General features: G+C 43.4%; 1 protein-coding gene across 1 annotated transcript in view; it reads left to right on the top strand.

Moving 5' to 3' along the window:
* Positions 1 to 10559, top strand: part of ZNF770 (zinc finger protein 770) — a 35646-nt gene extending 25087 nt beyond the window's left edge. The window contains exon 2 of the mRNA XM_086937003.1: positions 7227 to 10559. Within this exon, the coding sequence (XP_086793129.1) occupies positions 7431 to 9569 (2139 nt within the window). The 5' untranslated portion in view covers positions 7227 to 7430 and the 3' untranslated portion in view covers positions 9570 to 10559. The remainder of the gene's footprint in view (positions 1 to 7226) is intronic.
* Positions 10560 to 27784: the final 17225 nt, after the last annotated feature.

The following is a 27784-nucleotide window of genomic DNA, read 5'->3' as shown; positions in this document are numbered from 1 at the left end:
GTTGTCAAATCACTCAATCTCTCCATGCCTAAAAATGAATACGTCCGTCTGTAATGCAGCCAGTACTTATGTAAAGCGCTCTGATAACTTTGTCAGGTTCTTGGGTCAGGTTCGCGCTACATACAACTTCAAAAAGTAGAAACAAGCGAGGCATGAAATGAAATGAAATGAATTTGTACTTGTAAAGTGCACTTATACCCCAACCGGGGTTTCCTGGCGCTGTACGCATACCGCTGTGGAACCCTTCCTGGCTTTTCCCTGTGAAATGTCCACTCCTGGGCACCCCCAAGGTGAAGCCTGGCATCCCAGCGCTGTTGGGGCCGTTGTCGAGATTAAGCAAGCTATTGCCCAGAGTCACAGATGGGGACCCATGATTAGAATAGGCACCGAGGCGAGAATTATCAGGTCCGAGGAAATTGAGCCCAAGACCCGCCGAGGTGGGAATTGAACCCTGGTCCCGGGCCAGACCTCTGCATCAGGGTCTGCCGTTCTAAGCATTGAGCCACACTTCTCAACATGTATATATTATTACAAATGTGTTCACGTGTGTACTCCTCTGTATTGCGACGTTTCGTGATCAAAGGCGCCCAGGAAAGCAATAAAGAAGCAACTGTGTCTCCCGAGAAAGCCAGCACAGCCTGAGTAAACAAACCAGTGGCTCAAAGGCTGCCCACACTCACTGCCCGGGTTATAAACTTAACTAAGTTACAAAGGGCAGGGCATTGAGTTAAGGTGGAGATGGAGAGGCAGGTCAAAATCCTAAGAGGTGGCTTGTGATTTACGCACTTGCTCGTGTGGGGGAACTGCCAGGGAGGAGACAGTGCTAAGCCACAGTTGGGGATTGGCAGCGAGGGTTGCTGCGTGACTGCCCTATTTCACTTTTGCGGCTCCGCCTGTAACTGATATCGGACGTTACTTCGAGAACGTGCTCCTGTTAATAGGGCATGAGCGTTCGCTAAAAAAGGCAAGCATTTGCAATGCAATAGGTCTTGCATTTACTCGAGACCTATTGCATTGAAAATGATTAGCATCACGACAATGGGAGGGAGGGCGGGACATCGGGAGGGCGGGCAGGGTGGAAAAGGCACGGACAACTGGGGAGGGTGGAGTGATTTTGAAGGCACGGACAACGGGGGTGAGGTGGGGGGAGAAGACACGGACTATGGAGTGGAGAAGGCATAGACAACGGGAGGTTGGTGGGGGGTAGAAGGCACCAAAGCATGTCATGCCCGCATTAAGCGAACCTCATTAACGAAAATAGTGCTGGCAATCTAATTAACAGCACCGTATGACATTTGAAGTAAAGGGACCAGTCGCCATGGGAAGTGACAAATGAACAAGAGGCGGTACTAATGAGAGACTAACAAGCCTATCGACGAATCAGAAGCCAGCATTTATGACGGACACTGACACACGCCAATCACAAATATGGGCGGAGAGTATGCGGTGCTTCTATTCACCTACTCCTCTACAATAAGCCTCATAGAGCAGCGCATGCGCGCTGGCTCTAGGCTCGACCTAAAAACGTGTTAACAGATAGTCCTAACGAAGAGTCGTAATTCTTAGCCTGACAACTGCATTGATCTACTGAGGTCACGGAGCTACATTGGGGTGTCGCTGCAGTCGAGGAGGCTAATACATTTACAGTTAATATAGCAAAATCACAGGACTCTCAAATGAGGATCATACAAGCTAAGCTTGAAGATTCGGAAAATCGTCAACGGTGACAAAACAAAATCTAAGGGTTGTTGGAATCCCGGGAGGGAGTGGAGGATCAGACCCTCGGGCGTTTACTGTGAGTCTTTTTCAGAGAGCTTTTCCCGATTTGGCTGACTGGGACATGGACTCTCTGGTTCAGTGAGCACACAGGCTACCATTGTTCATATCTCAGGCAAATCAAATCACGGTCCAATTTTGCAAGGCCGATTTTGGGTTTTTGGGCAAAATTTCGGTGCGACAAGCAATATACTTAAAAGCGCGTCCATCTGCTCCTGTTAAGGTGGATACAATGTCAATATTTTTGCAATCTGATTTATGTAAACAAATCATGGATATACTATGGCAGTTACGCCAATTGATGGACCCATTTAAGGAAGTGTGCTCACAAATCTTTTTACAAGAGCCTGCGCTGTTAAAGATTCTAAAAGATGGACAACTACATTACTTTTCAGAGGAGAGTGAAGCTCAGCAAGCTCTATCAGAATGGCAAGCCGCCGTTAAGAGAGGGCAGAATAGGCCTGTAGACTAAAGACATTAATAAGAAGTATATAACAAACAAAAAAAAGCGGTTTTTTTTAATTCTTCTTCTTGGGCTAATAGAGAGAAATTATTTCCGCCCGGTTTTGCACAGGGAAGCTTATTTTACAATAGTATAATACTTGCAGAGTTTGGGATCTTAAGTGCTGTTACTTATTGTTATTAAGTGTCGTGAAAATTCTTCTCTTTCTTTTTTTTTCCCTTCCCTTTTGGAAAGTACAGGCGGGAGGGTGGGGGACGGTGGCGTGCGGATCTTACAGGGGTGTGGGGAGGGAGCGCTCTCCCTATGCTGCCAACTTGGGACAGCAGAGAAGGGGGGCGATTCCTTTCCGTAGGCACAGGGGGGTGGGTTGAGTGGGAGAGAGAGGGTCAGATGAGTTTCATTGGCCGGTACTGGATAACTGCTTCCTCTGACCGGTGGGTAGAGGGGCAGGGTGGGTGGGGTATAAATAGCCATAGTATATTTAAGGTAGAATTGGTTGAGCACAAGGTTGAGTTAAGGGAGGGGTAAAAAAAAGGAGATGCAGCCAGTGTGGCTTTATAATATTATTAAATGTCGGATTTATAATGTATGTGTTGGAATGTATCTGGGCTTAATAATACAGGCAAACGTTGTTTGGTAGCAGAGGAGCTTCGGGTGTTTAAGCCACATATACTGGGGTTGTCTGAAACACATCTTGCTTTTAAGGACGGAAAATATTTTGAACAGCTGGGATATGACACGATTGTGTGTACCTCACAATCAACTTCTATCCGAGGGGTGGCTATTCTGAAATTGAGAAAATGTCACATTATGGTGCTCCAAACAAAGGCTGACTCAGAAGGGAGGTGGGCGCTATCGCAGATTTTGGTTTATGGACGTAAATTCAAAATATGTGCAGTTTATGGGCCTAATATTGATTGACCTGATATTTTTGTGTATTTGTGCTCTGAGATATTGGATTGGGCTGGGAAGCTGATTGTATGGGGGACTTTAATTGTATCTTAGATAAAAAAAGTTAGATACAACTAATGCTTTATCCCGTGGCAGAATGAGTAGGACTAGGGCTGCCATTATGGATCTGTTGCGTATTAACCAATTGGAAGATTCCTGGAGAAAATTAAACCCCACTGTTCCGGTTTACACATTTTATTCCCAACCCACATAAAACATATACTAAAATAGATATGATTTTTATAAACAGTAGGGCTCTTGAAAATGCATATATTGAGATTGCCCCAAAATAACATCCGATCACAATCCAGTGATGTTGACAATACGGTCTCATACTGGGAACAAAGGTGTAGGGCGAGTATTTACATTCCCAAGGCACCTGCTGGGTAATCCAGAATATGTGAGACATATGCAAGGAATACTAGGGGAATATTTTGAAATGAACTTAGGCACGGCACCCATAGTGATAGTTTGGGACAGCATGAAGGCTTTTGTTAGGGGGATTACTTTGCAATACATTATAAAGCTCAATCGGCTGGGGTTTCGTCAACGGGAACAGGAGTATAGGCTTTATTTAGATTCGGAACAAAAACATGCTACTGCTATTGCTATAAAAGATCCTGGCGAACACCAGGTATATCAGTTGGTTAATGAAGCAAGAGCCAAACTTAAAAGAAATGTGAGGGACAAAGTTGTAAACAGTTACCACAAGTTCAAGGCTAAACAGTATGAGTATGGGGAAAAGGTCGGTCGGTTACTGGCTAATCAGATAGCCGATTCAAGAGCTAGGTCTAATATTAAGTTAATCAAGGGGATAGATGGGTCGGACTATACTAGATCCAAAGATATAGTAGAACAATTTAAACAATATTATGCTACTTTATATGGCGACTCTGCTTGTTTAATCAGCAAATGGCAATGGAGTGTATTCAGGAAAGTGCTATGCCTAGTCTGAATCCATTTCTCTCTGAGCCACTGCAAAGAGATGTTGAAATTGAGGAAATCGAGTAAGCAATTAGTACATTGCCTACTGGTAAAGCAGCAGGAGAGCGTACAATTCCTTTGGAATTTTATAAGATTTTTAAGGACATTCTAGTACCGATTTTCTTGGAGTTATGTAATGCTATCATAGCTGGGGAAAATGCCCCGTCCTCCTGGAACATTATCAATATTATTGTATTCTACAAAAGGGGAAATCTGTAGAAACGATGACTTCATATAGGCCAATATCACTGATCCATTCAGATGCTAAACATTTTTTGGAAATGTTAGCATCTCGGCTGGCTCCTGTCATACATGTTTTAGTTTCAAAGCTGCAGCATGGCTTTGTGCCTGAGAGAGACGCGGCTGCCCACATTAACACCGCTATTGCTATGTTTGATGTTGCTGGGCAGTTAAAATCCCGGATTGGAATGCTGATGCTAGATGTCGAAAAGGCTTTCGATTGCGTCGACTGGGGGTGTTTATTGTCAACAATGACAGTAGTTGGTTTAGGCAGAAGTTTATTCCAGTGGTACAGAAACTTTATATTAATCCCATATCCTCTGTTAAGCTCAATTGCCTCTCGTCATAATTTTTTTCGGTTCAAAGGGGGACTTGTCAAGGTTGTCCTTTATCCCCGTTATTGTTTGCCCTATATATTGAGCCTTTTATTCAACATTTAATGCAAAACGCTAGGATTTCTCCAGTTTCATTTAATGGGCTTAACCTGAAATTAACCGCATATGCAGATGATATAGCGGTCTACACCTCTACGCCTGAAGACGCGATCATTGAGAGTACACTCGAAGCCCAACGGTTTGGGTTCTTTTCAGGTTATAAACTAAACTTAAAAAAACCCAGACAATATTGAATTATCATACTGACTCGGCTCCAGCTGCATTAGGCAATACACAGACAGCAACTTACTTAGGAGTATGTATTAGCAGCTGCGTAGAGGAAGTGATTAAACTTACTTCTGAACCGCTGCTCAAGAAAGTGGTTACTAATTAGCTTAGCTGGCATTGTCTACCCCTTAGTATGATTGGTAGGTGTAATGTCATTAAAATGAATATTCTTCCAAAATGTTTGTATTTATTTCGGGCAATCCAGTTGAGGGTCCCAATGGCATTTTTTAAAGGTCTTGACAGCGCAGTAGGTAGTTTTATTTGGAGTTATCGGTGTGGACGGAGAGCACTACAGTATATTAAGCTGCCATATCAGCAGTGGGTTTTTAAACTACCAGATTTTAAATCGTATTTTTGGCCAAATTTGCGGATCGAATCCAAAGCCTACTTCAAGGACCTGTTTTGGGGGTAACTTGGTTTTCGTATCAGGTAGCCTGTTGCCCTGATACAGGGTTTTTGTTATATAAAACAGCTGACCATTACTACTATAAGAGGGTTCGTTTTAAGGTAGTCAGGGACATTGTTAGGATTCAGCAGGATGTTGCTAGGGCATATTCTATTCCTAAATTACATGTGCTTACTAGGCTGTGGGGTAATCCCATACTACCAGAGATATTTCACAACGTTGTTGGGAAAAGGTGACACAGTAGGGGGTTAACGCAGCTTGGGCAGTTGTACGATGGGCAAGGGTTTTGGACGTTTATTGCCTTAAAAGAAGAGTTTTGAATTTCGGACAATACATTTTACAAGTATTTGCAAATTAGAGACTATTTTATTCGGGGTCTTTGTTTATTACAGATGCCCTTTTCATCTGAAGTCTTGTCTGCATTCTTGCAGATTATAGGACGAGGGCAAATAGGTGAAATATATCAGGCATTGCTTGCTAATGTAAGTGACAATGGGTTGCAAATTGCGCTGAAGTTAAGCCGGATTTTCCATACAGTTATAATTAAAGAAGATATACAGGAATCACTGGAGACGATAGATGTTGCAGTGGCATCTGTGAGTTTGAAATTGCAACAGCATCGGGTCATATTTATACTATATTACCCTCCGGAAATTATTTCTAATTGGGCGGTGAATCAGCCACCCTTGCCTAAGTCATACTGTCCGAAATGTCAGAAGTACGCTGCTGACTTAAGACACATGTTTATTAGTTGTTCAAGGCTGAGTACCTTTGGGTTGGTATTAACCATGTTTTGTCTTCGTTAGTCGGTCATGATATTCAGATGACTGAAAGGGATATCAATTTGAGAGCAATTGAAGAACAAGGCTGTCTTACTAGGCTATTGGTTTCAATTATAATTATTTGTGCTCGTTTGTGTATTGCTCGAACCTGGATTGAAACTAACAGCCCTAGTATTAAAGATTTTTGGGTCTTGCTGAGAGACATATCTGAAATGGAGATGGCACTTACCAAAGCTGGAGGCCCACGTTCTTGGCTAAAATTCTAACGTGTGTTGTCTTGTATTCAATGGGATTATTGCTTGTGTTTATTTATTGTTAACAAATTTAATTCATGCTTAATTTTGATTGTTTGTGCATTTTAAGCTTTTGTCCGCTTTGCTTTTTTACATTTATGTTGGATTGTGTTAATTGTAATTATTTGTGTTTTTTTGCTTTGTGATGTAATGAGCTATACTATGGCTAAATATAAAAAAAGATCACGGAGTACAGGAGGTCTTGCGTAGTCTAACATTGCTCTGATACACAACTTTGGTTATCCTGTGAAACACAAGCCCACTACAATTTGATCTTCATGTGAACCCTACTTCTAGATAGAATCCATTTTAATTGTCTTCTTGAATTTGGGCTACAGAGAAAAGGAGAAGATCTCTTTCCTACAACATTGACTTGTAGAAGAATTGCACAACATGCTGAATCCTTGAATATTATTGCAAAATGTTCAGCAAAATCTCCTCTGTACATTGCACAAATTTCAGAATTTTCTCAAACAATATTTTAGAATGTTATGTCGAGGTTTGGGTGTTTTTTGTGTTTGTTAGGGACAATTCTTGCAAGAGTACAAACCACTAGAGGTGCTCTCTGAATGTATTGATTCAGTAGTTTATTCATTCTAGAGTAGGGGATGTTTAGCACAAAGCAAGATATTAGCAATGTCTCATATATCTCTCTTTATGTTTTTACAGGAACCCACATAAGGGACAAATAGTCCCACTCTGGGATCAACTATGTGTCTATTGCCTCTAGAATATTTGCTGTTTTCATGCATTAACTGATGTGTTTCCAGGAAGATTGATGTTGTACCAACTGATCCCTGGCCTTGGGAGAAAAACTTGATACAAACAGCAAAACAATTTTGAGGTTGAAGGGGCTAGAAACTGGAGTGAAAAATGTTAAAAAGTCAGCAGATTTCAACTGCTCATAAAGTTCCAAGGAGGAGGCCGTACATCTGCAACGCTTGCTTCAAACAGTTTGAAACCCCTTCAAAATTGTCAAGACATTACCTCATCCACACAGGCCAGAAGCCATACCGCTGTCACACGTGTCCGAAAACATTCAGACAACTTGTTCACCTTGAGAGACACCAGCAGACACATTTGCTGCCCTTTCAGTGTGGCATGTGCCACAGGAGTTTCAAGAGTCTAGTTACCTTTTTGAAGCATCAGCAGCTACATGGTGAAAGTGTCCAGAGCACGATGAAGTCATTCAGAAGGTCTGTGTTCCACAATCGGCAGCGAACTGCTAGCGGGCCAGTTCACTGTTCCGTCTGTGAGAAGTCTTTCTCAACAGAAGATAGATGGGTGCTCCATGAGTGCATCCCTTCGTCGCGCCCCCCTCGCAGCCAAGGAAGAAGGCTGAACGTGCTCAAGTGTGACTTCTGCCTCAAACCCTTCCCTTCACGCTCCAAACTTGAGCGCCATGTACTCATTCACACAGGTCAGAGACCATTTGCTTGTCTCCTATGCGACAAGACGTTCCGCCAGAAGATTCATCTGAAAATCCACCAGATCACCCATATGGAAGACAAGCCCTTTGAGTGTGGATTTTGCCATAGGAGCTTTAAGGTCCAGAGTAAACTGTTCAAGCACAGGCAGGTCCATGTGCGAAAGGCATTGTTACCAAAGTTGGCTCGTAGAGGGTGGGGTGCCAAAGTCGCTGAAGCATCTGGTCCTATCATAATCGATGACGACGAGGCATTTGAGGAGGGTTATGTATCCAGGCCTTGCAACCAGGATACAGGTGAGATGTGCTCGGTCTATGTGGTCCCATTCCAGTGCATGGGGTGTGAGCAGAGCTTCGAAACAGAGCAGATCCTGCAGGCGCACACCTGCTTCATTGCTGAAGATGGAAAAGGAAACGGGTTGAACACTAATCAAATGAACCTGATCCCCAGGACTAAGGGCAGAAGGGGGAGGCCTTCAATGCACTTGAAAGTGGCAGGGAGTAGGTGGCCAGAGATACAGCCAGGTACTAGGAAAAAAAGGAAATACCATGCCACTAGCCACCAGCAGCTGGTGCCAGTGGACCAAACTGGGAAAGATCATGGTTCTGCAGTTAAGGCGACTAGTGTGAGGAAGCTGGGGGCACCCAAGACTCTGGGTACAAAAAGGAAAATGTTTAAACGAGAAATGGGGCAAAGTCAGTGGCCTAAACCGTTCAGCCTTCCCAAACAGGTTCTAAGTTGTGAACTTGGTATCAATATGAACAGTGTGCTGCCAGGTGAAAACCAACTGGATGAGCAGAATTCTGGTGGCAGAGATGAAGCTATTTATGTCTCTTCGGGCGAGGAATGTGACATCTCTGAGGTGCCTGTAACCGTCTGCCGTGGCCCTCCTCGGCAAAGACGCCGCCGGCTCAAAATCCTGAGTAAATGCGACATGTGTGAGAAAACGTTCCCATCCTTGTCCAAGCTTCGACGGCATTATCTTACTCACACTGGACAGAAGCCCTTTGCCTGTGCCCTGTGTGGAAAGTGTTTTCGTCAGTCTGCTCACCTAAAGCGGCATCAGGTGACCCACAAAGAGAAGGGCCCCCATCTGGATGCTTTAACGTATCAGGCAGAATTCAGAAATCTCAATCAGTTGTTTAGTCATGAGCCTGATGCCATGCAGCTTGGGTCCCCTTACCACAACATCTCTTCACCCAGACGATCACCGGACTTCGATGACATGTCCTCCGAGTCGATTGCTGAAATTAAGGTGGAGGTGGAAGCAGAATCCATTCTGGAAGAGAACATAGATGATGTACAGTCCTTGGAGAATGACTGTCCCTTCTTCCCTGATGAGCAGTACCAAGCTGATGGCCCCTGGAATGATATCCCTTCAATCACAGAGAGGAACAGAGGCGCAAGGAAGAGCTACGAGTGTGGTGTTTGCTTTAAACTTTTTAAATCTCCATCCAAGCTTGACCGCCATCATCTCGTGCATGCAGGACAGAAGCCTTTTAAATGTTCCCTTTGTGAAAAAACATTCAGGCAGTTGCCCCATCTGAAAAGACATGCAGTCACACATTCAAAGGAGTCATTTTGATTTCCTAGATGATTTTGTAAAGAGTGAGTGTTTTTTGGACAAAACGGTAGACCTGGGTATGGTAAGCCAGCTTTCGGTTGAGGTCACCTAGATTTCGTGGTACTTTAAGGCACCGGATCGAATGTCCTCCAGACGAATAGAGAAAATATATTGTTTTGTATTTTTGACTGTGTTTGTTAAAGGTACTAAATTGGCCACAGGAGGATACAATGTGTTTGGACCTGGTGACAGGACAGGCATCGCACTGTCAGTAAATGCCTGACCCTGCAGCTAGCCCAACAGTAGGTCAGCTGCTTGGGTCAGGGTAAGGTTAGCTCAGTAGCCACCTCTTTTCAGTGAGATGCTGCTTCCACGTGCTATTTCAAATGGCCATGTTTTTATGCTGCCTCTATGCCCTTCTGTCTCTTGTACAAATGTGTGATACCCCTTCGCCCGGAGTGCCTCCATTTGCTTGCACTTATTCATTGTGAGAACTTCACGCATTCTGCCACTCTATACTTCTCTATGCATTTTAAAATTAATTGGTCCTGGCCTTGATATATTTGTATGATATGTTGAAATGTTTCCACGCTTAAAGTTGGCATCAGCATTGTTTCATCTTATGCTTTGCCAGTCTAAGTTTGTGTAGCGATGTGAGATGAAGTTTGTTTGAAACAAGCTTATTCATTCCCCTCTAGTATTTATTTTTGCTAGTAAATGTGGTACTTGCGGTGGTTTTTGGTCCATTTTTGTGGAGAGTAGCGATGGGGTTGAATAGATGATTCAGCTCTTAAAGTCTGCAGTATTGTTCACCACCAAACTCAAATTTAAATTTCATTTTCTCTCAGTTCTGAGTTTCTTGTTTAAAAAGCACTTAAATGCCCTGTGGGAGTTGCTCGTTTTTAGCAGACCTCTAAAAAGCTTTTATTTTGAGATACAATATGGAATAAAATCAGTAGGAAAAGATGCTTAATTCTACGTCAGTAGAACTACATGCACTTATGACTGGACACCAAGAATTTATGTTTTTAATCCTTTTTTATGTTAAAAGAAATTACAGTGTAAACGAAGTTTGCAATGAACTGGGCACGTGTTGATTGTGTTAACGCCCATTCAGGTATGTGCACAGCGTTTTATATGAATGTGCGGGGAAAATTCTAATTAGTTTTGCTATGGTGGCGCAACAGGTGACGAGATGGAATCGGAGCCAGGAGTATTTGGACTGCAGATTCAAGTCTGCTGGTGGTGGGCATTCTGTGGCATAAACAGGTTCGATTCTTATTGATTAAGGCCAATGACTATAGCGAGTGTACAGAAGAAGTGGGCAAAGCAGGATTCATCATTGTGTACTGTGTATAAATTGGGACACAGTGTACAAAATGGACATCATTTACTAAAACAAATATAAAACCTGAACAGTTTGTAACACATTTACATCTAGAATCCAGGGAAATAGCCACTGTTGAAAAACCAGTCTACAAGGCCTCTTAGACCATCTCTTGCGTTAGTGTCATGCTGAAAATAAAAATAGTGACTACAATGATTACAGCAAGGTCACCTTTGGTGTACAGTAACTCCCTACCCTCCCTCGCAGGCTGGATACCCATATCTATAGGAGAGTCTTATACTGCACTTTCATAAGCCAAGTTCATTCTAGCCTCAACAGACCCGGATGCACATATATATATATATATATATATATCACCTCCAATCCCGCTTTTGTTAAAAAACAGGCTGACACATGCTGGGTTTGTTGTCCGAGAAGATTTATTGTCACCAATTGCAACACTGGAACATCTTCGCGCTTTCTCGTCTTTGCAGCTTAGGCAGACCGGTTTCGGCGTAATGCCTTTTTCAATGCCGGGTACGCTGAAGAGACACAGTTCAAACGGATGTTTGCAGGCAGGTAAAGTTACCAGGTGAGTCTTTTCATTGGGCAAAACTTGATGACATCACTGGGGGAGGTCCTCTGTTCTTTCCCCTCCCTCTGGCCCAAGACGACTCACAGTGTGTAATCCCACTCATTTACAGGAACCGCAGACTTCTGAATTCTGTGAGTTAGGTACAGTGACCTTCCCACACACACACAGTTGTGCTCTGACACAGTCAGTTTTCAGCTTGTCCCGCTCCTCGTTAGCTGAATGGGACTTGGTGAAGTACATCTCTCGGAACAAATCCATAACAGTCCAACTGTTACTCTTTCCCCATTGCCTTAAACAGTCCTGGCTGGGGGGGCGCCGCATTTGTGCAGTGCTTGCACGTAGTCCAAAGGTTCGTCGGTGAAATGCGGAGCACCTGATCAAGAGGCGTGCCAGTACTGCGGAACCGACCTTCCGCTTGCTATCTCACCTCCAATCCCGCTTTTGTTAAAAAACAGGCTGACACATGCTGGGTTTGTTGTCCGAGAAGATTTATTGTCACCAATTGCAACACTGGAACATCTTCGCGCTTTCTCGTCTTTGCAGCTTAGGCAGACCGGTTTCGGCGTAATGCCTTTTTCAATGCCGGGTACGCTGAAGAGACACAGTTCAAACGGATGTTTGCGGGCAGGTAAAGTTACCAGGTGAGTCTTTTCATTGGGCAAAACTTGATGACATCACTGGGGGAGGTCCTCTGTTCTTTCCCCTCCCTCTGGCCCAAGACGACTCACAGTGTGTAATCCCACTCATTTACAGGAACCGCAGACTTCTGAATTCTGTGAGTTAGGTACAGTGACCTTCCCACACACACACAGTTGTGCTCTGACACAGTCAGTTTTCAGCTTGTCCCGCTCCTCGTTAGCTGAATGGGACTTGGTGAAGTACATCTCTCGGAACAAATCCATAACAGTCCAACTGTTACTCTTTCCCCATTGCCTTAAACAGTCCTGGCTGGGGGGGCGCCGCATTTGTGCAGTGCTTGCACGTAGTCCAAAGGTTCGTCGGTGAAATGCGGAGCACCTGATCAAGAGGCGTGCCAGTACTGCGGAACCGACCTTCCGCTTGCTATCTCACCTCCAATCCCGCTTTTGTTAAAAAACAGGCTGACACATGCTGGGTTTGTTGTCCGAGAAGATTTATTGTCACCAATTGCAACACTGGAACATCTTCGCGCTATATATTTACTTAAAAATATGTAAATAATCTGTTAATCATAGACCTGGGCCACAAAGGGATGGTCTGGCCTCCCTTGAGTATAAAAGCTAAGCACACACAAATAGAACACAAATCTACATATTTTCTTACACAGCTTCGGGAGAGAGTGAAGGGCTATAAAAATGCAGAAACTGAAATTGTGGTATAGTACACACTCCACATTCAGACTTTTCAGAGCTGAGCAAGCAATTCAGGAATTCTCTTCTACAATGCCAGACACACGAGGAGATGCTCTACATGTTAAAAGACAGACACAACTTAGTATCATTGGCCTAACCGTGAACCAGAGCATGGCTGCAATATTTCTAAATTCCACAATCCCTCCCTTTTGCACTATTTTATACTGCAATTTTCAAAGAATATCAGTTTTAATAAGTCTGTTTGCTTCTTGAGACATCTGATCACCATTAGACCCTTTAATCCATAATGATTATTTTCATATACATCATCATCGATTTCTGGTAAAGTAAAGGGGAAAGAAGGCGAAAACTTCGTTCCCTGTAAAGCCGTTAATAGAACCCATGCGAACCCTGATGAATATATGGAGAAAGATGAAGATAAAATGAAAAATGGCCAAGCTGTCTCCAGTATGTTTATTTCGACTCTCCCAAATATGCCATTTATTCGTGACCATGCACAGCATCCGTCAAGTTTAAGGCCACCGTTGATTCTGTATAACATCTTAACATGATTATGGATGCGATCTGTCTGGTCGTGTATGTTTAATGAAACATTTGGTGTGACCGGGCAGCGTTTAGATTCTACAATGACATATACTGCGCGCTTGGCAGCCAGGACAAAATAAAGCACATTTCAGTTTTGCAGAAGAACAGTCTTTTGGCTTTCAATTGATACCAAATGAACCCTAAGGCTTTGGTAGTGGCAACTTTTTCTAAAACCTTAGCTACAGTTTGAGCATCATGGGTTGTCAGTCATATCCCATACATAGGGAAGATGATAAGAAAGAAAAAGGCAGTTCCAGATATTTTCCCTGTGTAGTCGGTTTTGGTGCAGGGACTTAGCAGGAGCGTGCCGAATGGTGGGGATGACGTAAGCAGAATAACCGGATACAGGCCAGTTCATGGGTGGCCAGGTGTAGGCATGCTTTTGCTTACGAAGTAACTACCAGGTTGCTTTTGAGAGCGGCTGTGAAGTAAAGGACTCCTGGAGGAAGTTCTAAGTAATAAGTATCAGTATTGCTCTAAAAAGTGCAAATTGTGGTCTTTTTATAGAACGATGACTGGTCACAAGGGTGGGTGGGAGGCAAGGCAATCTGGATCTCTGGGCAACCACCACCTGCACTCTCTAAACAGAGCCAGACTGGGAACAAGGCTTTCAGCAAAGAAGGCTAGCCAGAGCCATCAAGTAGATGGAGACTTCAACGTTCCTCGCTGGAGGTGGTACCTGTGGGAAGGAGGGGGGCTGCAGTCCGGTGAGGGCAGAGCCGAAGAAAGTAGGCTGTAGAAGCTCCTCAGTGAGCCAATCTGCTATGGTTTTGTGTGGCAGCAGAATGTGCCTTGAGCTGGTTCAGATGCAGCAGACGGACTCAAGTATTCAGCCGTGGGGATACTCAAAGTCAAAGTCAAAAAGTACTTTATTCGGCTAAAAAGGTATAACCATAAAAGCAACAACAATCATATTTCATTTACATTGCACAATATTACATAGTGTTTGGACTATTACAGTTCATTCAAGCAAAGCGACTTCCTAAATTTAAAAACCAGTTTGAAATACTCAATTAATGAAGCCACAGTAAAAACATTGTCCATTTTTTGCAGTACTAAATATGCTAGGCGACATCTGTTCACATTCATTTCCTTTAAAATGGGGACAATCAGTTTTCTACGAGGCAGCGTATAGAATTTACAAAAAAATAGAACATGTATATTCGATTGTATAGATATTTCATCACAGGGACATAGAGGGAGTTCTTTGGACTAGCATACATCCACCAAACAAAGGACATACTTAACGTGTATTATTTATATATCATTTAAATGCCTCATGAAATATATGGCTGTAACACAGTTAAATCACTGGACAGAAAACACAGACCGTTATACCGTGGAATGACGTGGAGTGACACTTTTCAGTGCATATTCACAAAAACTAACAAATAGACATATCAAGACAAGGCATATTTTTTTAAGAATCTGTCCTATTACAATAAGTGTAGTGCATTCAGTTTGCACCCTGTCTTGATTTTGACAATGATTTATAAGGTGAAGTGACTTCAGGACATGGATGGATTAAGCATTGACATTTCGACCCAGGATTTGTGTCACGAGGGGTCTTCCTCAGGACTTGTATGCAACCTGCAGACAGCCAAGGTGAATGTATTCACAACGCTGTACTCCTCCTAGCCAGGATGGAGTAAGGGAGCAAGAATTAATCGCAGGCAGATATATAAATTTTTAGGTAATGGATCCTCGGTGTTCAGTTTGAAGCGAGTGAATTCGCAAAAAGGTACTCCTGACCTGGGTGAAGTACACAAGCGGGAATAAATCCCGGTCCATTTAATCCTTGGTTCAAAATGGGGGAATTAAGTAATTTTCTGAGTCCATATCCAAGCCGTGTATTCAATCCGAAGAAGATGAAGGCTCAGTTCATCAGCCTCACAGTAACCTTACTGATGATGTGCAGTGAAGCAAATGCTCCTCTTAACTGTCCTTCAGAAAGGATTGTTTTTGCAATGACTGTTTAGATTCAGTAGACACTTTCTTTTGTTCTTGAATCACCACTCAGCGATTCACTAATAAAACAGCTCAGACAAATGTGTGTTCTGCCAGCCAATGCAAATAGTTCTCAGTTGTTCTTGTACCGTTGGCACCATCCCCTGAATGAAAGCAGCTCCCCCTTCCTCTTGAGGTATTTATAATGCAAGAAGAACAATGTAATCCATCTTCCAAATGACAGAGGAAGTCCACCAGGATTGTCCCCTTCTTTTGCTTGCAATTATTAATCTTGATACAATCAGTTTTAGTCAGACAAACTTTAATAACCTTGACCAGAGCATCCCTGGCAGCAACCAGAGCAGCATTATCTGCTGGTAATTGCAATGGTTATATGAACCATTGTCCTTACTGGGGCATTTAGAAATACATCACAACAATTCTAGAGAGTCCAAATAAATCGTCTGCTTGTAATCATTCCCAGATGTCAATCAGTCCAAAGTCCAGCAGATATTCAGTGAATATTGACTTATCACATTTAAAAATATATATATATAGATGAGAAAGTTTAAAAGGTGCTCCACCGAAAAAGTGTGGCGACGTAGTATATGTGTGCAGTGAACAAAAACTTCTATATTAGTCTATATAAGGATGACTAATGAGCAACATCATCATCCTATAATATGAATAAGGGATATTGCAACCATTGGACCTTTATTTTATTTGGAGTTGTTAGTTAACTTTGTTTCACTTTGTTGACAGCTAGCGTTATTTCACAGGAGTACCTTTCGAATTTCCTCATCTATATTTTATTCTTAATAAAATGTGACCTATTCAATATTTTATGCTTATTGGCTTATAGGAATGATTATTGGGAGAATGTTTTTGACCCTCTAGATTTCGTGTAATGTATTTCTAATAGTTTCATAAGAATGTTTCATCAAATACAGATCACTGTACCCAGGTTCTGAGGAATGCAGGGTACAGAGCTCAGCTACTGGCAGGGCGTACGTTCAGGGTGTCGAGCTCTTTGCTTTCCCTATGGCCTTAGACTATCCTGGGTGATAACGGGGCTTTGTGCTGGACTCAGTACTTGTTATGTTATGCAAATTTGTAGAGAGCAGTATCACCTAGGAGGGTATTCTGGCGCTGAGCAGGTGTGAGTCTAGGTACACATAGGTGCTAGTGGGACTATTCAGAAAGCCACGTCTTCAGCTTCTCAGTAGTTTCTCCGCACCATCTTAGAAAGGCCAGCCATTGATCTGATGTATGTTTATGTTAGAATTCCTTTAATTCTTTCTTAAGCTTATACGAGTTGTCTACGTTAAATTTGCCATCTTCATCATTTCACTTTGACCACTTCTCTATAAACTTGCACATGCTCTTCCTATGTGGGTAGTACATAATATAGGTGGAAGTCCATCTAGGTGGGCCTTGCCTCATTTAGATTCTCTGGATCACCTTTTTCTTACTACACTTTCACTTTAGGTAGTCTGCTGCCTTTCGCCACAGCTCATACCTGTGGAAGAGGTGGGAGAGCAGGGTGAGAGAGGTAGGGCCTGACCACTCTTCTGCACCACCTTCCTGGAGGGAGGTAGGAATGTAGGTTCACACTTGTCCCTTGACCCCTTTGCAGTCGACATACCTTCAGTCATAGCCTGAGGAGGCTTGCAGAAGGTCTGGCTCAGCAGCACTAGAGTACCTAGTTCTAATACTAGGTTCTGCACCGAGGCATAGGGAACCGTTGTTGTTCCTCCCCAGTCACACTAGATTGTCTGAACTTCTGGGTGAACACCGGGTTGTCTTCAGACCATCTGAAAATTTTTCATTTTACCTTAGAGCCTGGGCTTGTTGAGTGCACTTCTAATCCAGCTCCGGTCACCACTTCTGGTCACGTCTTGACGACTGCCAGCAGTTGTACCAAGTTTTGTCGACTAAAGCTTTACGTCCTGTTTTAGTTGCGTCCTAAGTGTTTATTGACCGAAGAAAAATATTTGGTCTGCGAATCACAGATTAAACTGACCATTTGATCCCCTGATATCAAAAGTGGCGATAAGCTCCCCAAAAACAAAGGCAGGGCCCACGTTTATACTCTAATACACTTGGGTCACTAGTGTCGATCACAGGACTGAATTCTGTCCATGTATACAAGCAAGCACTTTAGCAGAGCTGAGTAGAACTACAAAATGACCTACACGAATAACAAAAATGAAAACAGCATCTGGCTGAGTGAGCTTCCTTACAACTTCACATCTTGAATTCCAAAACAGAGGATTCTGCAATTTTAGCAGCTGGCACATCCTGGGGCACTGTTAGCATGAACTAGAAAACATGGTAGTAGCAGGTTAGGGTTACACGAAGACAGACTAAACGTTTCAAATGTGCACATAACTTTTTACAATAATACAGGCTGCTGACTTTAACATGTGGAGCTTCAAAGTCCAGGCCAACTAAAATCTTCCTTGATTGCCTGACGTCTCTTGTTTTGACTCCATATATGACAGACCTGTGCATGCGCTGGGAGCGCATTCATGGTTTGAATTTCTGCTGGCCTTGCTCCAAATTGGAAGCAGTACTTTTCCTGACGCGCTCGTCTGATTATGTGGATATTATTTAAGTATTTGTCTGTCCTTCACTTTGTACATGCAGTGGTATTTTAGATATTTTTCCAAACGTGTATGTCTCTCTGCCATTTGTCCTAGGACACTGCTCGCCATCTGTAGAGAAGTGTACTCTAACTTTTGAAAATGACTTCCCTTTAGCTTTGATAGGGTTTGGCAAAGTAAACCAAACCTACACATTGTTCTCAGAAAACATCCTCTGGTCAGAATTGGGATCACATGTCCTGTGCGCCTTTGCTGTAAGTTATGACCACTCTGGAATGGAAGATTGTGCATCATGTTTACAGATGAATGAAAGGGTCCTGAGAGAGATACTTTATTAAGCACAGCAATGAAACATATGCCTGGTCCATCTGCAGAGGGTCTCAACTCCAATGTCCCTTCTCAAGAACTTTGTGAGAACATGACCAGCAGTTTCTCATAAGGCCTCAAGTCTCATGGAAAGAAAATAGGACACTTCTGTACTAATTATGGCTCACAGGTTGCACTGTTCATCCACCTTTTACTCCCATCAGAAGCCTGTGTGAGCCAGGCTCTAAAGGCTGCTGACTCTGGTTCACAAGGCAAACAGTATCCGATAAGACTCAACAACAACTCTGCTGCAAAAACCCTACTGCATATTTTAAAGTTGTGTCCAACTTCCAGCTTATTTCCCATCACATTGATGTCATTAAATTCTTAGACTCCCTTGTCTACCTGCTGCTGAGACCTATTTGGAGGTCCTCATCTCCAGTTGATTCCCGCTCTGATCGTGGGACCACATGAAATCTGGTGTTGGTTTCAGGTGATCTTTACAGGTCCCTTAGTGATAACCGTGTAAGCGCCCGAACCCTGTTGGACTTCTCTGAGGCATTTGATAGCAGTAACCTCATGTCCCACTGAATAGGGTAAAGTTAACTGGTTTCATTGACACGGTTTTGCATTTTTTAAGTGCCTTTGAAGGTTAGATGTCTGAATCATTTTCACACTCGCTCCGCTCACTTACGCAGAGTACCATGCGCCTCCCTATGACTTAGATCTACTCAAGTATTTATGTTTTATATATTGAACCTTTGGCAAAAACAGTCCTAGCATTTGCACTCTAGTTACATATATATATATATATATACTGACAAAACACGGATCATCATCCTGTTTTGAGTGCAACCTCAACTTACTCCTTGTAGGAAATCTGTACTTTTGCTATAGTTCCCTCAGAATTCTAACTATTGTTACCTCTCCAGCAGTTGGGGTGTGCTAGTCAGCTATCTGATGCATATCCTCTGTCCTAAAATAATAAATGGTTTGGAGTTTACATTGATAGATTGGTAACTCAACTGTAAATGTGTACAAAGGTTTTAAACAGCTGCATAATGGTCAGCGATATAAGCCGAAGGTGTTTCCTTATCTGTAAAAAGGTTCTGTGCTTATATCCTGTCCTGTTTAGGTACAGGGTGCAGAGGGCAACATTTTGGCCTCAACCCTCTTTTTCTAACTTTTGTTATGAAAATATTTTAAACTTCAAATTCTCATTGTGGAAATAAGTATGACAACATCAATAGAAACATTGGATTTTGGTAATGGGCACTCCTTGCCGGTTTTTAAAATATCTTATTACGTGTATTATTTTAATTAGAGTTATTTAACAGCGAATCGTCCACCCCTAGCAGAACCGAAGGTGTCCTGGAATCTAATTGGCCCGCTTTCCTGCTAATCTCTCCAAACATTGCCCAATGTCTGGCTTCAAAGGTTTGCAGTAAGGTGATGTGATTAAATGGCATTTTCTGCACCTATGTCCCTTCACACTATCAGAAGGGCACTTAAACTATGCTTTTGTGGAGAATGGATCCCAAAGCATGTGATTGGGGCAGCTGACACCCAGAGAGAAGAGTTTTCTTGAACCATGGAAACCACAACTGGACCTGGTTTCCACAGAATTTGTGGTGTGCTGCGGAGAAACCTTGCGGAATTAAGGTGCTTCCATCTTAATTCCATCTTGACGCCGAACATCCTGTGATTCTGGGAAATCACTTAATCTCCCGGTGCTTAACAAAAAATTAATGTGTCCTCATGTAACACAGCTGGTGCTTTAGCTGTGTCCGGTAACCAGCCTTCGAGCACTTCAGAGCTAAGATAGTCATAAATTCAAATCTCCATATGGCTTGGTAACTTGGGGACTTACAAAGGCCCGCACGGTGGCGGGGTTGGGGCAGGGGGCAGCGCATACCCATACTGGAGGGGGTCCCTCAGGCTCAGCCCCTACGAATGTGAGTGTCACGCCCCCCTCCTACCCTTCAGGATATTTTACAGGGGGCCCCTCTCACATTTGGTCATGCCACTGGTTCCACTGTTTCAGATCTAACTATCACATGAGTGCTGAAGGTCTGAACCCACACCCAGAACCACCTCAAAGTTGGATTTGGCCACTCACGATGCAGAATCTTCTTTAAAAAAATACTGTCTCTAGAATTCAAACTACCAGACTGCTGCCTTGTCAGTCTATAAGGGTCTCTGGTAGTGCAGCTCCAAAGACTCAAAACTTATTAACTTTTCCTGTATCTTAAGTTTTAGCCTTCACTGAATTTAACAAAACATCAGTGATTTTAGTAGTCGAGCTTCTGCTGCCCGTGATCCAACCTCCCCTTAACAAGTTAGTCTAGACACCCACCAAAGACATTCACACCCATTTTCCGCTGGACCTGATTTAGCTAGTGCACCCATGACAATATCCAAACATAAATATGCTAAAACAACAATCCAGCATTCCCACTGACTATCTGGCAGATGCATCAACGTAGCCTTTTGCTATTCCTAAATAGCGATTTTTAAGGAATCGCTATTTAGGAATAGTAAAAGCCTATGCATGTAGAAATCGCTATTAAAATAGCGATTCCTTAACATTCCTTAAATGCTACTCGCAAATTACTAGTCGCAATTAAGGAATGCTGTCCCATTCATTCATATGGGCCTACAGGCCCATAGGAATGTATTGGAGATTGCATGAGCAATTAGTGAGTACCAGTAGGAATTCGCAAATTGCTCATGCAATTTCAAGGGTGCAAGGGTGTCAAAATGACACCCTGTTGCACCCCTGAAATTGATCTATGCACATATGTTGCACACACACATGCTCTAAGGGCATGTGTGTGCGCAACATGAAACTTCGAAAAATGCACAAAAGTGCTTTTTTCAAAGTTTTAGCAAATTACCATGAAGTCCAACTTCATGGTAATTTGCTCCCCCCATTAGCGAATTCGCTCTTTTTTTTACTTTCATGCATTGCATTTAAGGAATCTTAATTTGGGATTCCTTAAATGCAATTGCAATTTAAGGAATCTCAATTTAGAGATTCCTTAAATTGCTATTTTTGCATTTGGGATGATGCATCCCAAATGCAAAAATACCGGGAGCAAAGGTGCAGATTCTGAGAATCTGCCCATTTGCTCCCGGTATTTACTTTGATGCATCTGCCAGACTGTTGGGTAAAAGAGCAACCTTTCTTTTATACCTACCTCACCATGCCTCTTAACTCGCCAGGTGCCCTGTTACCACTGTACTCACTCCTCCTTTCCCAAGCCAATCTTTACACCAAATCTCTTACCTTTTCTCCCACCTCCTAGCTCATCTTCCTCTCTCCCTTTTCTCCTTGTTTCCCCATCCATGCCTTTATATAACACTGCACTCTGCCTGGCTATTGCTCACTTCCAATTGCATACTCCCTCCTGCTGACTGCACACACTTTTCAACTCATCTCATATCCCTAATCTCTACTTCCTCTGCTTACGCTCATCTCTCTGTCAGTCCCTATTCTGACCGATAAACCAGCCCTTCAGGTTTATAATTGTCTCTTACTCGCACCCCTTCATACTCTAGAACTCTTAACAAGACAATCTCCTCACATCACCCTCCTACTCCTCTCATATTTTTCTCTTTGCCTCCAAGCGCTTTTAATCTATAATTTCTCTAGCAATCTGTAATGGAGTAGGGGAAATATTACCAATAGGTATTTCTGCCCCCTTGGTATGGACTCTGTCCTACTTACTCACATTTATGGGAATAGAAAGAACCAAACTTCACTGGAATGCTTTTATTTATTTATAAAGCACCAGAAACGACCCCCGACAGGGGATTTCTGTGCTCTACACGGGCCACGTGAGGGAAGACCCAACAACTAAGGATCAGAGGTAAACGGAAAGGTCTTAAGCGGTTTCCGGAAGAGGAGATGTTCCGTACATTGTCTTAGTTGTACAGGGAGCTTGTTCCAGTGGCAGGGGCCCAAATAAGATAGGTCCTTCCTACCTTGTCTGGCTCATTTGATTCTAAGCACTGTGAGCAGGTATTTAGATTGTGAGCGGAGAAATCGCTGAGAGATGCGGGAATGAATTTATCTGCAAGAGAACTAGGGCCAGAGTTGGACAAGGCCTTGTGAATGATACAGTAAACCTTGATATGTACACGCTTCCGTATTGGGAGCCAGTAGAGCTGGCAGAGCAGGGGCCAAGAGGCCGTCCTTGGTGGAGCGTTCAGAATCAGACGAGCTGCCGTGTTCTGGACAGCCTGTAGTCTGTCAAGGGCAGCCTCATTGGCAGACAACAGAAGGCTGCAGTAATCCAGGCGGCTTGATATAAGTGCCTGGGTTGGCGTCTTCCTAGATGGTTCAGGGAGCAGAGGAAAGATACGGCACAGTAGACCCAACATGTAAAAGCATGAGCCGGCTGTCTGAGTAGCAGGCTCTTTCATGGTGAGGGTCTGTTCAAGGCGAGCACCTATGTTTTTTACACAGGTTTTTGGAGCAGGGGGAGTACCTAGATCTGAGGGCCACCAGTCAGGGGTCCACAGTAATTGAGCTTCCCCGAAAAGCATTATTTCTGTCTTCCCACATTTCACTGAAGGAAGTTATTCCTCATCCACTGAGAGATGTTTTTCATTCCCAGGGAGAAGGCGGCCTGCACTGATGGAGTAAACTTTGCAAATGGAAACAGCAGTGGGGTATCGTCCGCATAAGAAACCGCGATAAACCCACTGTTCCTCAACAGATTGGCCAAAGGAGTCACATAGATGTTAAACAAAGTGGGGCTCAAACAGGAGCCTTGTGGGACTCCCTTGGACAGCTCTGATGCGGCTGAACGAGATGAACCAATGTTGACCGCCTGGGAGCGAGAGGAAAGAAAACTTGTCAATCACTGAAGGGCCAAATCTCTAAGTCTGACTTCCTCCAATCTCCTGAGCAAGATCCTATGGGAAACCGTGTCGAACGCGGCGGGCAGATCCAACAGCACCAGAATCGTGGAGTGGCCTCTATCTAGGGTCATCCTGATGTTGTTGGTTACCTCTAGTGGGGCTGATTCTGTGCTGTATTTTGGGCGAAAGCCTGATTGGGATGAATCAAGACTGCCCGTCCATTCGACATGGTTGGAGAGATGGGTATTTTTATGTTTCTCCAAAAGCCTGCCCAGGAAAGTGAGGAGAGAGTTAGGACGGAGATTGGAAAACTCAGTTAGTGGGGCCTTGGAGTTCTTTCGGATAGGCATAACCTGTGCTGCTTTCCATTCCAATGGGACCAAACCTTCTCGCAGGGAGAGATTGAGAAGATGTGCAATGGAGGGGAACAGTTGGCTGGCAAGAGAAATTGTAATTTTGGCTTTCTTCTTGACTAACAGATGCCTTGTTGTGTTCTAGCCCTGGTTCCTTCATTGCAGGAGTTCCTCAAGGATCCACTGTTGTGCCAACTCTTTAACATAGCTGGTCTCTTCCTTCAAACTCATCTGCTGCAAAACTGCATGTACAACAAGCAAAGTATACTAAAACTTCAAAGCCCGTCTGAGCTAGATTTGAGTGCCAATGGCTAATGCTTGCTAACACTAGATCACTGATTGTGAACCAATCACCTCAAAGGAAACCTGTAAAAGCTGAGGTAGCCTGTGGGGATTAGAGTGCATATCAGCCGTCCACTATCTGAGGTAAAGTAGGAGCGTGACCCACCTTCTAACCTATCACTCCAAGTAAGGAACCTTGGTGTGCACACCTTCGCCTGATTCCTCAACGGAATCAAGTTGGAATACATGATGCATTAGTTCCACCGAAATATACATTTCCAGTATCCAAGTGCTCTCCGTGTAGAGAAAGCCGGTGGTATGTACTTCAGAGCATCCCACCCGTAACACTGAGGCTCCAGAGATTCCAGAATGCAGTCGTGAGACAAACCTCAATAATAACTCTCGTACTTTACCTGCACTTCATTCATTACAGTGGCTGCCTATGGCTGGATGTATCCCTTTAAAAGCAAAGTACACAACCCATTGTACCCCTCACAACTCAGGTCCTGCTTCTTGCAACAATCCAGACCTCTGGGACCCATGCTGTCTCCTCCCATATCCCTTCTATAAATAAATGATGTTCAGGAGGAAACAACTCAGTCCAAATGGCTCCTTTCCAGCATAAGAATAATTTGCAACCATCTTTAATTCGGGAGGCTGCTAAGAATCTTGTTCTTCCCATGTTAATGACTATTATTTAATAAACAACCTTAAAATGAGTAGTTAGTTTCAGGTACGTATGCATTTATCTTCACACTGTTACTCACCACTTCCTTCTTAAGCACAATTAAACCGCCACACCATGATTACAATTTTAATTATGCCAGAGTTAATCAGAGTAATTTCTGCAATTTTGCGTTGCTCTTTTATAGCAGATTAGCAAACATTACACAATAACATTCTCTAAATATGGTGTCCAATTCCTGGGTCTCTAGGACAAAGTGGTTAAGGTTTATTGAGAGAGCCTCTTTACAATGTTAGAAATTCTCTCCAGAGATGGAGAATGGAGAACCTGCTATCAGTGGAAAGTTGCTTCCACCTGGAAGGAAACTAGTAGGCCAGAATCAACTGAACAGATCTGCAGCCAGCCCACATGAAACCTTTTCCCTGTGCCTGGGGGGAAAGCAACTTATAGTCTGAAGGAGCTGGAGCTGCAGAGCACACTCAGCAACCAGTTGCTACTGGATATTTTGAACTAGGGTTACAGAGAGATGTCTGACTTCACTAAAGGATTTTAGGCTTTAGACAGTTCAGAGAAGAAGCTACAGGATATTTTCTAAAAGATGGGAAAGTGTTCTTGTTTGAGGAACTGGCATATGTGCCAAGCCAATTTGAAAAAGATGAGAGTTGACTCCTGCTCCCACCCCAAGCTCTTTATGTGGGAAAGATGATAAAGAAAGAACATGCCTTAAGTTGATGGAAGCATCTGTCAGTGACTGATGTAATTTGAGCATTAACAAAAAAACTGAAGTCTCACTGAGAACCCAAGTTTTGTCTTTATTTGAAAATACCAGCTGGTGCCCAAAAATGGCCAAATATCTCAGGACAAGGTAAACATGTCAAGACAGGGCAACATTTTGTGCAGAAAATGAATTCTGTTTTTTTCTGGTGTTTAGCTGCACATAAATGTCCTGCAATCATCACTCAACAACCCATAACTCCTGCAGTCCAACCACAGAAAATGTCTTGAGAAAGTCTAGTGTACAAACGGATGTCATTGATGTATGAACGCAGCACCTCACTGGTGGTGTCCGGTGCTAGGGACGTTTGTGGAACGCCATAAGAAGGAAAGGGCAAAGGACTGTGGAAGCGGTGATCTAAGGTAGAATAGAACCATTTGAGACTTATTCTGCTGGCATGGACCCAGGGCAGGCACTAAATCTGATTGGCTGGGACAGCGCCCTTGGCGGAAAGAAAATATGGTGGTGGTTGTGGGGCCTGGGGACCATTGCAGTGTGATGGCAACAGGTGTGAGGAAGATGGGAGGAAGGTAGTTTGTTGATTGGGTGCTAACAAATACACTGAGGTACATTAAGGGCTGATTACAAAGTCTTTAACAGAATCCGATTGAGACCAAGTGGGATGGAAGAGCTGCTGTTTGTTGCATGACATTGTCAGGCTGCTTCCTGCTGCGCCCCTTGGAATATTGGCACCCTGGGCCTGAGCCCAGCTCGCCCATGCCCATGGCTGGCCCTGCATTGAACACTGAATAGCTTTTTCAGAAGGAAAAGTGCACAGCGTGGAACGCTGCAGAGGGGACCAGCATGGCCACAGGACAGCCCAGCCTAAAGAATACTTTAGTGTCATATAAATCCATAGGCCAACTCTTTCTGTGTCATCTTTGGGCTAACATGCAGATGGTCCTGTAACTGTCACCTCTGTTTCAAAGGCTGTGGTGTGCCCATCTTCAACAGATGTATTACTAAAGGAGCAAGCAACAAAGCTGGAGCAGCTACTTTAGGTGAGCCAATATGTTTCAGTAAATTCGAAACCCTTTCATTCGCGTAGACAGTGGTCTGAACCAAGTAGAAAGATCGGACTTGAAGAAGCGAAATGTAGTGTCGTGGACCTGAGAAAAGCTTAGGAACACATTCCTGGCATGATGATAAATTTTCTTCCACCTGACGAAGGGAGCAGGTTTTCTTACTTCTTGCCAACTGAAGCTGCCACTGAATTACTGGACCCGCGACTTTTTATCCACAGTTTTGCAGGATGTTCACATGTTGCAAGCGCGGGCGCAATGCTTGAATAAGGTGGGGTTTAGGATATGCTCATTCTAGCACTCTACTTGACTTTCATTGTGTGTTTCATCACCCTCCGAGTTAATCCTTTTAGATTTCTATGCTTTTTAATTTTGATTACTTGTAGTAGCGGCTGACATGGACTGTGGTTGGTACGGCAGGGGGGGGCACTAAATAAATCAATAAAATAGACTTCCCGGCTTGCTGCAAGATGTCCTCCTTGTCGGGTCTTCTCTCCTCCAGGCAAGCTCCAGCGTGGGTCCCAGCCAGCACACCCTAACCAACACTTGCGCTTCTCTCATGCTGTTCACCAGCACGAGAGACGTGCCAGGATTGGAGGGAGCAGCCTCACTCAGTGCTTTCAAGAGCTCTGGAGGAATGCAATTTCTGTAACTCAGCTGTCTTAAGACAGCTGGGTTAGAGAGGTTTAAAACGTGCATCTCTGGCTGTCCGTCGCAAGACGGCTGACCAAAGAGACACGCATATTTCAAGCGTAAGCGCACAGCTTTTGCTGACACTTGGCAGCAATGGCCATACCCTGACACTCAGTTTGGGACGGGTCGATTGCTAAAAAATAAAATGGTAATAAATAACATTTATTACCACTTTATTTGTCAGCTCTATGGCTTGTGCGGCAACACTCTTCTGCTCAAATGGAGGAGCCACCCCTCATTACTTGTAAATTGACGGTCTTCCAGAATCATCTAGAGAGATCCCTGAAGGAGTCTTTTGATTTTGGTTGATCAATTCATTCTTCTCGCTTTGGATCACTTTGGTTAATGTACTGTTGCCCCTTTGATCTTAAGTTATACATTAACTCTGGATTGACATTTGAAAGTCAAGACCACAGCTAGCTTTCTGTGAACTCTAAGACACTTGCTCATTTTATATGTTGTTTATTTACCTCTAAAGCGTCCCTAATTTGGCAATTAAGTTTGTTTCCAATGTGTTTCTGACACTGAAGGAATTTGTTTCCCATGTTCAAAAAGATTTGTGTTTCTTCATGTACTTGTTATTTTTCAGCTCCTGTCTTTAACCTTTGTTGTGCTCCAGTAATCTGTTCCACCATGTAGAAGGTATTTATTATATATTAAAAGAGTTGAATTTTGTTTTCCAAAATTATGTAAAATTCTCAAATAATTACTTAATATTTAATGTTAACAATGTTGGGTTGTCACGTAGGCTGTATCGGTATTAGGCCTCGCGGCTCTAATATATGGACACATAGGCTCCGGATAGTGAATCAATGGGCGAAAGAAGCACAAGGTCAGTT

This window comes from Lissotriton vulgaris, chromosome 9, assembly GCF_964263255.1.
Source record: "Lissotriton vulgaris chromosome 9, aLisVul1.2, whole genome shotgun sequence".
In the NCBI taxonomy this organism is placed as follows: Eukaryota; Metazoa; Chordata; class Amphibia; order Caudata; family Salamandridae; genus Lissotriton; species Lissotriton vulgaris.
This window is presented reverse-complemented; position numbering and strand designations above follow the sequence as displayed.